Genomic DNA, 14,838 nt, shown 5'->3' on the forward strand with positions numbered 1-14,838 from the left:
AGCAGGGGCATATTAGAAAAATCATCCTCCTAATCATTTGACAAATTTTTCCTCCCCCAAGAAAGCCATCCCCTTGGGTTTTTGAAACCAGAAAATGATTCTAGTCAGGAAGGATCCTTGGGGTACCCAGAAGTTTCTCAGGAAAAATCCTTCTGATCATCTTGAAAGGGCTTGAATTTCATGGAACCCACTCCAGGTTCAGACCCAGCAGCCTGATTCTGCGGGTGACAGATGTGGTTTTGTGAATAAAGTAGCAGGAGGCCAGGAATTTCCAGAGTGGTGAGTAATGACTCTCATCTGAGATCATAACATAGATGAGTGATACCGAGATTTTTTTAAATCGTACTTTTTAAAATGATAGAGATTTATGCACGCATTTATGGAGGCTGGATTCCCAGGGTGGAAGGACGCTGGGCAACAGGCATAGTTAGTGGCTCAAAGCATGGGCTCTGGGCTGGGAGCGATTCTCTGCATGGGCTTTCCTCACTCGGAGACTGTCCACGCTGCAGTTCTGGTAGGTGTGGTTGCTTAAGGAGCTCACAGTTCATTCCAGGTCCTTGATCAGTACGGTGACACTCGAGAGTAGTACAGGAGAGTATAAAATGGAGGCTCTGGACCAGTGTCTGTCTGCCCAGGAATCCCTCCTGCAGCAGCTCTGGCAGGTGGCCAATGGGCTCACTTTGAGTGAGAACTGCTTGGCTTCAAGATATTCTTTAATATATTGATTAGGAAGAGGCAACTCATAATTATTTTGAGGATCATTTAGTCCAGCTTCCCATTTTACAGATGAGGAAACTTAGACTCTATTATATTCTCTAAAATTGGCAACTTGACTGAGTTCTCTGGAAGTTGAGCAGAGAGAGAGAGAACAGTAAGGACTTGGATTGTCAAGAAAGAGGCCAGTTACAGACACAAAACAAGGGCTGGGCACTGTACAGACTGCTGGGGGGGAGGATAGAGGGACCAGGGGAGGGCGTTTCAGGGACATACACACTTTGAGCAGACATTGTCTCAAAGAACACTGAGTGGAGGGAACATGCAGGAGAGAGTAGGAAATAATTTAGGATGGGTCTGTTTTTGGAGGACCTTCAAACAGGACAGAATAGTTGAGATATGATACAGTAAGATTTTCAGTTAAAGCAGTGGCATTGTGAAAATAAGGAAGTTTCACCTGGTGTACCAATTGGAGGGGAGCAGCATTGGTGACAGTGATGTCACTCACCTGCCCGGGTGCATATTGGATGGGTCATAGTTGGTGACAGTGATGTCACTCACCTGCCCGGCTGCGCATATTGGACGGGGTCAAAGTTGGTGACAGTGATGTCACTCACCTGCCCAGCTTGCGTTTTGGACAGGGTCGAAGTTGGTGACAGTGATGTCACTCACCTGCCAGATCGTGTGTTTTGGATGGGGTCAAAGTTGGTGACAGTGATGTCATTCACCTGCCCAGCTGTGTGTTTTGGATGGGGTCAAAGTTGGTGACAGTGATGTCATCCAAGAGGCTGTTGGCTTAATCTCAGTGGAACAACAAGGATTTAAAAGTGGCAGATCCCCTCTGAAGGAAAAATCAGCATACTTGAGAACTGGCTGGATTTTCTGTACAAAGAAAAGAGTTGGGTCCAAGAGTCACCAGGCTTTCAGGATGCGACGCTAAAATTAGGAGGGATGGTTGCCGCCCGCCCTGGCTCACAGCTCGTTGAAGGACAGGCAGGGGAGCGAGAGGTGATCACTGAAGACATGAAAATGGATGGCTTCTCTGTGGAGGTAAATGTAGAAAGAGGGGAAATCTTGAGTAACACCCGATCTCATTTTTAATAATGAGTTTCACCTCTTCTATCAAAATACTTATGGTAACAAGCACCAGCACTAATTTTAATTTTGACTTTTACTTAATAATTTTTGTTGAGAGCTTAAGTGAAGGATTAAAAATAATGACCAGAACTTCTGCAGACAAAGAAGAGGGAAAACAAGAGCTAGAATGCAGAGGTGAGTAATTTCCATACCGAAAGATGCTTTTAGTCCTGTGTTCAAGGAAGCCTCACTGAAGTCCTTGCCCTGTGCGGCCCTTACCGTAACTTGTGCTTGGTGCTCTCAAGCATGTAAATAAAACTAAGAGAAAACTGGTACAACGAGAGTTAGATGTCCTCTTCCTGCGCCAGATGTGCCCAGGGTGTGAGGGGGGATGTGTTGTCTCCCTCATACCGCCCTCACCACTGCCTCCTCCTCCCAGCCCAGGTGGAGCGTTCTCACGCTCTGCCAAAATCAGAACCCCCACCCCGCAGAAAGCTGGGGACAGCTCTGATCCTGGCTTTCCCTGGAGGAAAAGGTGTCCATCCGAAGAGAGGGGTCGGCACACTGTCCTTCATAAATGATGCCGGGCTGAGCACTCCCAGGCCACACCGGACCCTTGCCGTGGAGGGCAGGCAGCAGGGCGGACGGCCAAGCCGAATTCAGATCCTGCTGTTCTGCTTCCCAAGTCCTCCCCCTGCCCCGTCGGGAGCCTTGCTTTGTGGCAGCAGAGGGAGAATACGTCTCTTGAGTTTGCAGCTAAAGTTGAAACTAACTGTTATTAAAACTGTACCCGTGTCTCAGGACAAGTAAGAGTGGCTGGGGTGGGAGCCCGGGGCCTCCTGAGAGAAATGTCACTGTGTGGAACACACGAGACCTGGGGCGCACGTCTGGTGGCTCGGTGGCTCGTGCCCCAGGGACGTCGCTCCTCGCAGCCCTTCCTGATGGCAGCCCCTCCCCTCACTGGGGAAGTGCCCTTCCCCTCACTGACACCCAGGCCGACACCCCTGGGCCTGCCCCCCCCCCCCCCCGACCCGAGAACGTGGCGGGCAGTGAGGCCGGGGCAAGAACAGAAGGGGGAGATGGGCAGAAAGGAGCGTACCTCAGGAACTTCTGCCTTCCGAGCCAGAGGCTCTGGAAACTGAGCAGAACGATGTGTTTTGTCTCCTGATCTTACTAGTGTGGAAAGTGCTCTCTGTTTTGCTGAGAAGTGTGGTATGAAATGAAGTATCTGAGCCCCCAAAACTGGTCAATAGCATAAACCACAAAGAAAAAGGAAAACCAAGAGCTGTGAAACTAGCCTGGGATTTTGTGCAAGTTTTCATCGAGTGTCTCTCCCTCCAGCTTGTTATTTTTCCCAACACCTGCTAAGACTGCTTGCTGCTGGACAGCACGGGAAGACACTAACACACTGTGGGCAGACGCAGGGGGGTGACACCGTAACACACTGTGGACAGGCTCAGGGGTGTAGCACTTCGGTTAAGCATCCACCTTCAGCTCAGGGCTCATGAGTTCAAGGGCCGCATCGGGCTCTGTGCTGACAGCTCAGAGTCCGGAGCCTGCTTTGAATTCTTTGCCTCGCTCTGTCTCTGCCCTTCCCCCGCTCATGCTCTCTGTCTCTGTCTCTCTCAAAAATATTTTTTTAAAAAAAGGCCAAAGTAACATGTAACAGAATTGAATGCAGGAGCCAATATGAGATTCCAACTATCTTCTGTTAGGTCCGACCTTTAAAAGATTCGCAGCAAAAGAAAACAGTGGCTTTCTTTTTGTGAATTGATTTCTTTTTTCATGTCCCTAAAGAATGTATCAGCCCTCATAGAAAACAGGTTTTGGAACACATTGTTATTTTTTGTAAAAATACATTATGTTAGCAAGTGATAAGTTTGTGATTGTTATTAATGAGTTAGTAAATATTTTAAGACTGATGAAAAGGCAACGGGGAACCATTGAAGGGTTTTTAAGTAGAAGAGTGACAGGATGAGATTTGTGTCTTAGGAAACTACTGTTGATGCAAGTGTGAAATAAGGCAGCAAAAGTGGGGTGGAGAGAAATGAATGGAGTCAAAGACACTGAGGAGTTACAGTTGACAGAGCCTAGTGGTCTGCCTTCTGCAAGTGGGTGGGGTGGGTATTGACGTCATTCCCCAGGATTGGGGACACAGGCAGAGGGGTGGGATTGAAGGTGAGTGTTATTTGGGACATGTGTCATTTAAAAGTTTTTTTTAATGTTTATTTTAATTTGAGAGAGAGAGAGTGAATATGAGCGGGGGAGGGGCGGAGAGAGAGAGATACAGAATCCGAAGCAGGCTCCAGGCTCTGAGCTGTCAGCACAGAGCCCGATGTGGGGCTCGAGCCCACGAACCGTGAGGTCGTGACCTGAGCTGAAGTCAGAGGCTTAACCGGCTGAACCACCCGGGCGTCCCAAGGGACGTGTCATTTTAGATGTCTCTGAAACATCTGAGTGGAAGTGTCCAGGCAACAGTTGGGTATGTGGCTGTGGGGTGCACTAAAGCCCTAGGAATGCACAAGCACCTAGGGACAGAACGTGGAAAGAGAAGTAATCCTAAACGGAACCTTAAGGGACACTTGTATTTAAAGGATATAAGCAGGAGAAGATGGCTCTGAGAGAAGAGAGAAGGCCTGACTAGAGAGCTAGAAAGCCCAAGAAAGTGGGGTGCCACAGGAGCCGAAGAGGGAATGGCTGTAGGGTTCAGTCCCTCTGGGGTTTCCGGCAGGAAGAGGAAGTGGCTCCGTTGGGTCAAGCAAAGAGTGTAATTGGTACCCTGCAAGAAAAAGGGAAAAACTAATGGATAGAAGACCAGACTGAGCTTCTAGAAAGCAGGGCGTTGTCTTCTCTTTCTGGCCTCTTTGCCTAAGGTACTAGCAGGTACATTAGCAGACACTAGTCAGTTCTGTTGATTTTACCTTCACTGGTGCTACTAAAACAGACTGGTCTTTTCTGTCCTTGAACCTCACGGTAGGTCATCCCCATTGTAAATTGCTCACATTAAATGAATAGGGGTTTCCTGAGCATCTGCAGTAGAACTTCCCAGCCACTGGGTTATGGTCACAGATGGGCTGAGATATTGATCCCCTCAGCCCACAGGGCAGCTGGTGGCAAGCAACTTTGGCTGTCTGTCCTGTGTGTCATGCAGATCGATCTCTGTGTGCCATGGAAAGTCTCGGTCTGTAACAGGGTTAGTAATTCCTTGTATGGGTGCCGCCTCACCTGTCTGCCTGAGGCAGACGTCACCTCACAGTGTCATCACTCTCCCTGCTGAACCCACACCCTCCCTCTGAATCTTCCTGACACCGGTCCCCAGGCAGCTACAGACAGCACAGTAGAGAGAGGTGGTCCTGCTGCCTGTTTTACTCTTCAAAACCCAGCACACCGGTAAAGCCTTTCAGATCACCAAAGGATGCATTTTTTTTTTCCCAGTGACCAACCTTTTTTTATTTTTCTTTTTTGAGAGAGAAGGTATGCCCTCACACATAGTGGGGGAAGGGCAGAAGGAAAGAGGGAGCCCTACGTGGGGCTCCATCTCACGACTGTGAGATTGGGACCCGAGCCGAAATCACAAATGAGACACTTAACCAACTGAGCCACCCAGGCGCCCCATCCAGTGACCAGCCTTTTTAAAATAAGATGATGATGCTTCTGGAAAGAATTTTAATTGTTCTAAACCATCACACTGACAGTGTCCACTCTGTAATTGGTCTTCATTTTGCTCTTTGACAAAACACCTCCTTGGCTGGAGAATTGAGTTTAGGCTGCACTGAGCCTAGAGCTGTGCCAGCCACCTAGGAAGGTCGTAGGGAGTTCCATTCTTACCCCATCACAACCCTGTAGGATCCCACAGTCGAGTTGGGAAGACCAGAAGTAACACTGTAAGACATAATGCAAATATTAGATGGTAGTAATAGCCAATATATAATAAACTTTTAGAAGTTCTCAGACTGTGTTTTAAATGCTTTACTTGTATTAACTCATTTATTTCTTATAATATCATTATGAGGTAAGTGCAGTTATTATTTCCATCTTACAGATGTGAAAACTGAGGCTCAGAGAAATTTTGTTTTAAACTAAGGCCTAAGGTAAGTGGCAGAGCTGGGATTTAAACCCAGGTAATTTGGCTTTAGAGACCGCTCTCAGTCACTCAGCTTCCTCTGCCTTTTTGCTCGTCTGTCATGACTCCTTAGCACCGCTTTGCCCCTTGAAGTAGGTGTAAACCTATGCTCAGCGCCCTGTTTTTGAACAGGTTGACAGTGGTTCTCCTCTCCATTGTTGAGATCATCCTCATCCTTTAAAATTCAACTGAGCCCCCATCCTCTTTGAAGTTTGACCCCCGTGCTTTGACTGGTCGGTGCCCACCCTGCACCTTCCGAGCCCTTTAGCTGATCCCACTCAGCTTCCTTCTTAATTATATACCACCTTGCCTCCTGATTTTTCCCATTTCTGCATGTCTTGCCCTCCCCTGAGGAGGGCATGGGCTCCACATGCACCTGGCTCGTGCCCTCCCTTGGGAGCTGCCCACAGAAAGCCACTAGTGCGCTCCTCCAACCCAGCTTCTCAGTGTAGACGCTTCTCAGTATACACACCACCTGATCATCCCATCCTGAAACCTGCCAAAGCCTTTAGAGGTGCAGTTCTATTCCATGTGATGTCCACTTAATAAAACGTTACAAACTTTACTGTTCTCGACTGGAAAGTTAGTCTTTTTTTTTTTTTTTACAAGAAATTTTATTTTATTTGAAAATCTCCTTACCAACTAATAACAGATATTTCATAAAACGGTTGTTCAAAATGCAAGCTGTTTCCTTTTTCCTCTTTTAAATATGTGGTTATTGCTTTTGAAGAAGACAAAGTGAAGGAAATGTTTCCTGTTTGTAGAAGCTCATAGTTAACCTGCATCGAGAGCAGATTAGTGTCAAAACATCCTAGAGCCTAGAGCTCCTGTAACTTTCTGCTTTTTAAGCACTTTTTCACCATCACAGGAGCAGAGGGATTAGGGTTCAGTTTTGCTTTGCTGCTCTTCCACTGTCACTCCCTTTGAAGAAATAAAATGTTGCAGTTTCAACCAAAGGTTCATTGCCCTTCCCGCTGTCCTGCAGCCTGCAGGTGGTGTCTAAGGCCTGTGCCTGCTTGTGTCTTTAGCACGTTTTTGTGGTAGAGTACCTCAACCTAGACACTATGGGCATTTTGGTCCAGACCATTCTTTGTGGTGGAGTCTGTCCTGAGCATTATAGGACGTCCCTGCAGCATCCCTGCTCGCTACACACAGCAGCACCACCGTCTTGTCCCCCGCCTCCCAGCCCCTACCAAAAATGCCCCTAAGACATTTCCACATACTGCCTGGGGAGCAAAATCACCACCAGTATATATCCACAAAATAACTGTTCTGGGGTGCCTGGGTGGCTCAGTCGGTTAAGCGTCCGACTTCGGCTCAGGTCATGATCTCGCGGTCTGTGAGTTCCAGCACCGCGTGGGGCTCTGTGCTGACTGCTCAGAGCCTGAGCCTGTTTCAGATTCTGTGTCTCCCTCTCTCTCTCACCCTCCCCCATTCATGCTCTGTCTCTGTCTCAGAAATAAATAAACATAAAAAAAAATTTTTTTAATGTGAATATAAGTGGATCTACACAGCTCAAATCCATGTTCAAGGCTTAGCTGTACATTATTCATTTCTCTCTTGAGTCATTTATTTTTTCTCATTGATTCTTTATATATTCTGGTTATTGGTTATTATAGATATAGATACACACACATCTGTGTCTACACACACACACACACACACACACACACATATATATATACACACATCCACATCTTGTTTATCTTTTCATCTATCAGTGGACACTGGGCTGCTTCCATAATTTAGCTATTATAAATAATGCTGCTGTAAACATAGAAGTTCATGTATCCCTTTGAGTTAGTGATTTTGTATTTTTTGGGTAAATACCCAGTAGTGCAATTACTGGATCGTAAGGTAGTTCTATTTTTAACTTTGAGGAACCTCCATACTATTTTGCACAGTGGTTGTACCAATTTGTAGTGCACGAGGGTTCCTTTTTCTCCACATCCTTACCAACACTTGTTTCTTGTGTTTTTGATTTCAGCCATTCTGACAGGTGTGAGGTGATATCTCACTGTAGTTTTGATTTGCATATCCCTGGTGATGAGTAATGCTGAACATCTTTTCATGTGTCTATTGATCATCTGTATGTTTTCCTTGGGGAAATTTCTCTTCATGCCTTGTGCCCATTTTTTAATTGTCTTTTGGGTGTTGGGTTGTATTAGTTCTTAATACTACCCCTTTATTGGATATGTCATTTGTAAATATCTTCTCCCATTCAGTTGGTTGCCTTTTAGTTTTGTTGATTGTTTCCTTCGTTGTGCAGAAGGTTGTTTTTGATATAGTCCCAACAGTTTATTTTTGCTTTTATTTCCCTTGCCTCAGGAGACATACCTAGAAAAATGTTGCTGCAGCCAGTGTCAGAGAAATTACTGCCTATGCTCTCTTCTAGGATTTTTATGATTTCAAGTCTCACATTCAGGTCTTTAATCCATTTTGAGTTTATTTTTGTGTATGGAGTAAGAAAATGGTCCAGTTTCATTCTTTTGCATGTAGCTGAACGATTTTCCCAGCACCATTTGTTGAAGAGACTGCCTTTTTCCCATCATATATTCTTAACTCCTTTGTCAAAGATTAATTGACTGTATAACTTTGGGTTCATTTCTGGGCTTTCTGTTCTGTTCCGTTGATCTCTGTGTCCATTTTTGTGCTGGTACTATACTGTTTTGATTACTACAACTTTGTAATAGCACTTGAAGTATGAAATTGTGATGCCTCCAGTTTTGTTCGGTTTTGTTTTGTTTTGTTTTGTTTTGTTTTTCACAATTGCTTTGACTATTTGGGGTCTTTTGTGGTTCCATACAAATTTTAGGATTGTTTGGTCTAGTTCTGTGAAAAATGCCATTGGTAGTTTGATAGGGATTGCATTAAATATGTAGATTGCTATGGGTAGTATAGACATGTTAACAATATTTGTTCTTCCAATCCATGAGCATAGAATGTCTTTCCATGTATTGGTGTAATCTAAATCTTTAAGTTTATTTTTTCAATAAACTTCTTTTTGTATATGGTATGAAGTAAAGTCTAATTTTATCTTTTTCCATGTAGCCATGTGTCCCATTGCTGTTTATTAAATGATGTGTCCTCTTCCTTCTGACTTGTAATGTCTCCTTTATCATAGACCAAGTGCCAGTGCTTTTGATTCCTAGACACTAAGGATCTAATCCTTCTATTTATTTTACACACTGAGCCTTGCTTATGGTGGGTTTTTTCCTCGTGGGTTTTGAATTTGGAATTCTAGGTATTTCCCAACTGGAGTTTTAGCTATAAATCCCATGTAATCCCAGGGTAAGAGAGTGTCCCTCTAGAGTAATTTTACATTTCCTTTTGCTTGGCTCCTTAGATATATCCCAACTCTATCCCGGAACCAATTCTTGTGTCAGTTTTGATGGGTTTTTAAAAGACATTTTTCATGTAACTTCAACCTCAGATTTCTCATTTCTTATTTCTTAATTCTCAGGCAGGCCAAGATTACTGCCCTCTCCCTCAGAGAAACTACCTTTCGGGTTTGTTTTTTTCTCATCTTCTCTTTCACTGAGGGTGTTGTTGCCATTTGAGGGTTGTGCCTCTACGTAGGTAATAAGCTCAGAGTCACTACCTCTTTCATACTCGAGGTCTCAGCACCTGAACCCAAATAGATGATGAAACCCAAGTGGTTCTAGGTTAGCAGGATGTGCTCGCCCATACAGCCCCACCCCTGGCAGCTTGCTTGCTTACTGTTCTGGTTTTCCAGCACTTGTTTTGGGGATGTTGGGGCCTCCATTTGTTCCTTCTATGTTCAACTACGCATGTGAAATATTCTTTTATTTTGTCTAGCATTTTTAGATGTTCATAGTAGGAAAATTTTCATGTTGTCTTAGTCTGTAATTTTTCCTAAATCTAGAAATAGAGAAGATATAAATTGATAAAATATTGGCAGATAGCTAAAAACATGGGTTATTTTATTTTATTTTATTTTATTTTATTTTACTATAGCGGTGTGATGCTGTAGGGTTTGGACGGCTTGCATTCAGCAGACCAGTCTTTTATTTCCCAGTCTCTACATGTGACCTCATGGCAAGAAAAGGCACTTCCAAGCATTAATAAGATGGTTCTCTTCTGTGTCTGATGATTGTGTATTGGTCTGTTTTTAGGGAGGAATGATCAATTGGAATCGTCTTTTCCCTCCTTTACGTCAGCGACGAAATGTAAACTATCAGGACGATCAGCGGTCTGAACAACAAGCATCTCCTCCTCTAGAGGTTTCTGAGGAACAGGTAATCAGTAACACTGGTACTTACCCTAAACCTGTGTTTCAAATTTAAAAAGAGTTTTGGTGAACAAGACTTGAAAGAAATCAAGCATATGAATGCAAAGATTTTGAGAACAGTTAAACCACTGCTAACAGTGATGACACTTGGGCCTTTATTAGCTACTGAGGATCTTATAAGTTTGAGGAAGGCATAATTTGAAAAAAAAATGCATTGTGATCACTTATTTTGAAATCTATAATACTTTATACATATAAGAAACTACTGAGGTTTGTTCTCCGTAAGGGGTAGGAGACAACAGGACTGGAGGACAGGAGGGGTGGTGCTTCTCTGAGAGAACCTTTTGTATGGTTTTGACTTAGGAATCAGGTTAATGTTTCACAATGTTTCACAGAAAGCAAATCAACAATAGGGAGTGCTGTAAAACTAAAAAGAAACAAATAAAAGATCCAACTGTATTTTAAATGAATAACATAGGAGAGAGGGAAAAATTAATTTTTGTAACTTTTGAACATAACATGCCCTCATTCTAAAGAAAAAAAAAGGATTGCAAAGAAATCTTAAGCTCTTCCTAGGTTTATTTTCACGGGAGTATGAGTATAGCAATTCTGAAATTATGTTGGTTGTATTATAGATTTAAGCAGATGAGGAAATAGGTTGATCTTACTGTAGAAGAAGGATAATACAAATACAGAAAAGGGAGAGCAAGGAAGAACCCTGTAGGGTTGGATTGGAATTAGAGGTATCAGCATAAACTCGTGATTTAATAAGAGTGAGTGTGTGTGTGTGTGTGTGTGTGTGTGTGTGTGTGTGCGCGTGCATGTGTTTTAGCTCTGTCAACCTAAAGGAATCAGAAGCAGTGGCATCCCAGTAACACTGACCACACCTGCTGCCCAGATCTCATCTCCAAATATGTTGGCCCACTGACAGAAACAAGCTTCTTGAGAGAAATGGTGGGTCCCAGGCCCAGGGTTGGGAAGGAACAAGATGACCCTGGACCACCATGCAAGGAATTAAGGAAGTACTCTCATAACTAAGGGTTCAGGTCCCAAGGACACCAGAGCCAGCTTGAGGGTGTCCCAGTGACCAAATTTGGGACATCAGATTTGGGTATCAAAGTAAGTAAGGACAGTACTTAATATAATCCACTGGGCAGGGGGGTAATCCATGAGCTCATACTGATGTTAGGAGATAAATTTTTATATAGGTATATGCATCCACAGGGAAAAGGAATGTAAAGAAATAAGTAGAGAGGATTGTGGATGGTATTAGAAAATCATAATTTTGCAACTATCAGAGTAAAAGTCAACTCAGGGACAAATCATCAATATCTGAAGAACAGGCTATTTATATAATCTCTAGGTATCTCCCCAAAAGTTGCTTATTAATTACAAAAGGAAAATAGTTAACTATATAGTGGAGAAACTGGGCACCAGCTTAACCACATCATCAGAATCAGTATACGGGTAATGGAACAGAGAGGCTGCTGGCATGTCCTGGAAGGACACATCAGTTATGTCTTACAATAAAAAATCCGTAACTTTGATCATAAAGAGAAAGCAGATAAACCAGTTTGAGGGACATTCTATAAAATATCTGACCCATATTCTTCAACAATACTCATGCCGCAAGCTGTTCCAGATTAAAGGGGACAAAGAGGCATGTTAACGAAATGTCAGATGTGATCCAGAAATGCAGTCCATTCTGTCCTGAAATGCAGTGCATTTTTGGTGAACAAACATTTTAGAGCCAGTTGATGAAATTGGACTGTGGATTAGATCATAGTTTTATATTAATGTTCAGTGTCTGCGATTTGGTATCTGTATGGACTGTGATTAGGAAAGAGAATATTCTTATTCTTGAAAAATACACACTGAAGTACTTAGAGGTAAAGGGACATGGTATGTGCAACTTAATCTCAAATGTTTCAGGAAGAATAAGTGAGAGAGCACATAGACCAAGGGAGAGAGAGAGGGAACGCAGCTGTGGCAAAGTAACAGCGAATCTGGATGAAAAGTAATTGGTTCTAGGTACTGTTCTTGAAACTTTTCTAGAAGTGTGAGATTATTTCAAACTAGAAAGTTAAAAAAAAAAATCTGTGAAAGAAGTTTAGAGCATTGTAGAGAAGCATTGCACTTTTAAATTTCCTTCTACATACATTGTTGTCTACTCATCAAATAAATCAGGTGCAGCCTTTCATAGCTGGTCACACCGTCCAGGCCATCACCACCCCTGTCCCCAGAGGACATAAAGGTCAGTTGGACCCAGGGCACCCAGTCTGTGTGGCAAAGCTGTATCCTGACTTTTTCTGGAATTCATGAGGGGCCTCTGGTCAGAGCTCCCACTGCCACCCTGGATTAGGCCACCGTAAACGCCTTGGAAAGAACCCAGTTGAATGTGCCTGATGAATTGATCCGGCTTGCCCCCTCACAATTTCTCACTCAGACTGATCATTTTCATGGCTCCTCAGGACTGTAAGAGGTGCAGGAAGGAGCCAGTTTTCTTCCACGTCCATTAGAGAATTTTTTTTTAAGTTTATTTATTTATTTGGAGAGAGACAGAGACAGCATGAGTAGGGGAGAGACAGAGAGAGGAGACAGAGAATCCCCACAGAGCCTGATGTGGGGCTTCAACTCATGAAACCGTGAGATCATGACCTGAGAGGAAACCAAGAGTCGTACACTTAACTGACTGAGCCACCTTGGTGCCCTTAGAGAATTTCTAGAAAAATGTTATCCCTGTAGCTATGAAAATAAAGCCCAGTAACTCATTTTGTAAGATATTTATGATAACAGATTCAAAAATAAGCTAATGCTCTCAAATTCAGGTAAAAAGAAAGAGTTCTGTTACATTACTGTTTACTTACTTGTGCTAGAACCGCAAGTCACATTCCTCACAGACCGTTAAGGATATGAGGTATTTAAGGTGAGATAGCTCTTTGTGTTGGCACTTTCAAAAAAAAAAAGTGTCAAAAATAACAATAAGGAGAATGTGTGTAATTGAAGTCTTCAGGGTTTTTTAATGAATCATTTTCCTTGATCCTCCCAGAATGACAGCAGGTTAACATGTTGTCATTATCAGTTTAAACAGCATTAACTTCTTCCTTGCTCTCTGGTATGAAAAGATGTAAATATGTGAGAGGCTGTTTTTAACATATGCTTCCTTATTCATCATTGATTTTCTAAACCTTGTTTCTTGTGTTTATTAATTTTCCTGAAAATGGTCATTACGGACTGTCATTGCCCTAAAACCCAGGTTCTTCCCTGGCATTGTTTATTATGTAGACCCTTGGCAATATTTGCGATAGGTGCTAGCCAAGCTTTAAAAGAGGGGAAAAAATGTTCTTGCCCTCAGGACATTGACAACAATGTTTAGAAATGTATAGTTAATATATAATCTCTTGGTTAGTTTGTTGAGGCTAGACACTATCTAAAATATTATCTATTAGTAACGTAGTAAGATAGCTTGGATGGACAAAACCTCTCGATGCTTAATTCTTCAATTAAATGTGCTGTATCTTTTAAATATCAGAGTCATGCAATTTTAATGCATTAGGGAACTTAATAATTTTCTAAGTCAAGAACAATGAAAACTATTGTTTTCCGTTTTTCTGATGTAAAAAAAGTACTTAAGGAATTTTAGTGAGAGTTCTTTCAGTTCGGAAAACAAAGAATATTCTAAGAATGAATGTGCATCTCTTATTACATCTCATAATAGTCTAACATACAGCCATAGAAAAATTTTGCCACTTTTTCTACTTCTGCTGTTGGTAAGTTCCTGAATTTTTGGGTCTTCACAGTCTACTGTTTTTCAACAAGTGGACTCAACACCTTTGCCAGTTTAGTGTCCCTTGAAGATGCTGTCCCCAGCCAACCCCCGTTTTAAAACAATTTTTTTAATGTTTATTTATTTCTGAGAGAGAGAGCAAGTGAGGGAGGGGCTGAGAGAAAGAGACAGAGGATCCGAAGCAGGCTCTGTGCTGACAGCAGAGAGCCCGATGTGGGTCTCGAACTCATAAACCATGAGATCATGGCCTGAGCTGAAGTCAGATGCTTAACCGACTGAACCACCCAGGTGCCCCCAGCCCCAGCCCCTTTTAAGAATCTGTCAAAACCAAGTGCCACCCTATAAAAACTCTTTTTAATAATAAAATGTGCTCAAATGTCTAATATCTTAAAAAGAAATATATACGTTATTCCATTTCTCTTTCTTCTTTTCTTTTTAAACAGGGATTTTCATATTACACCTATAGTCAAAAATAACAATGAACTTCTGTCATTAGCCTCCTACTTTTTTTTTTTTAATCAAAGGAGGAAAAAACTTACCAAGTTTGTCTTTCTTGAACCCTTCTATGCTTAGAAAATGACCCTTAAGTTTATCCTTAATGGAATACATAGGTAAAAACGGACAAGGAAATTAAGCAGGACTAAACCAAGCTAGGGCTCGACAGAGGGAAGATAAATGGACTGGTACAGATTCCAGCTTCCTGCCTTCCCGTCACACTTCTTTACCTCCTAATCAGCCAAGAATTACCAGCTGTCTGTTCTGCATCAGGCTGGCCACTGGGCTAGGTTCTTGAAATACAGAGATAAATAAGGCATAATTTCCTGACCTCAAGTGGTGCAGAGCCCGGTATGGGGAGCCAGGCTCAGCGACATCTCTAGTCAACTA

The 14,838-nt window shown here is 42.8% G+C and overlaps 1 protein-coding gene across 2 annotated transcripts in view; it reads left to right on the top strand.

Annotated features, from left to right (window-relative positions):
* The window catches only part of UBAC2 (UBA domain containing 2), a 180,629-nt gene that overhangs the window by 155,947 nt on the left and 9,844 nt on the right, over positions 1–14,838 (top strand). For both annotated transcript variants that reach the window (XM_042929630.1, XM_042929639.1), the window contains one exon: positions 10,051–10,173. In XM_042929630.1, coding sequence (XP_042785564.1) covers positions 10,051–10,173 — 123 coding nt within the window. The remainder of the gene's footprint in view (positions 1–10,050; positions 10,174–14,838) is intronic.

The sequence above is a fragment of the Panthera leo genome, chromosome A1, assembly GCF_018350215.1.
Source record: "Panthera leo isolate Ple1 chromosome A1, P.leo_Ple1_pat1.1, whole genome shotgun sequence".
Classification (NCBI taxonomy): Eukaryota; Metazoa; Chordata; class Mammalia; order Carnivora; family Felidae; genus Panthera; species Panthera leo.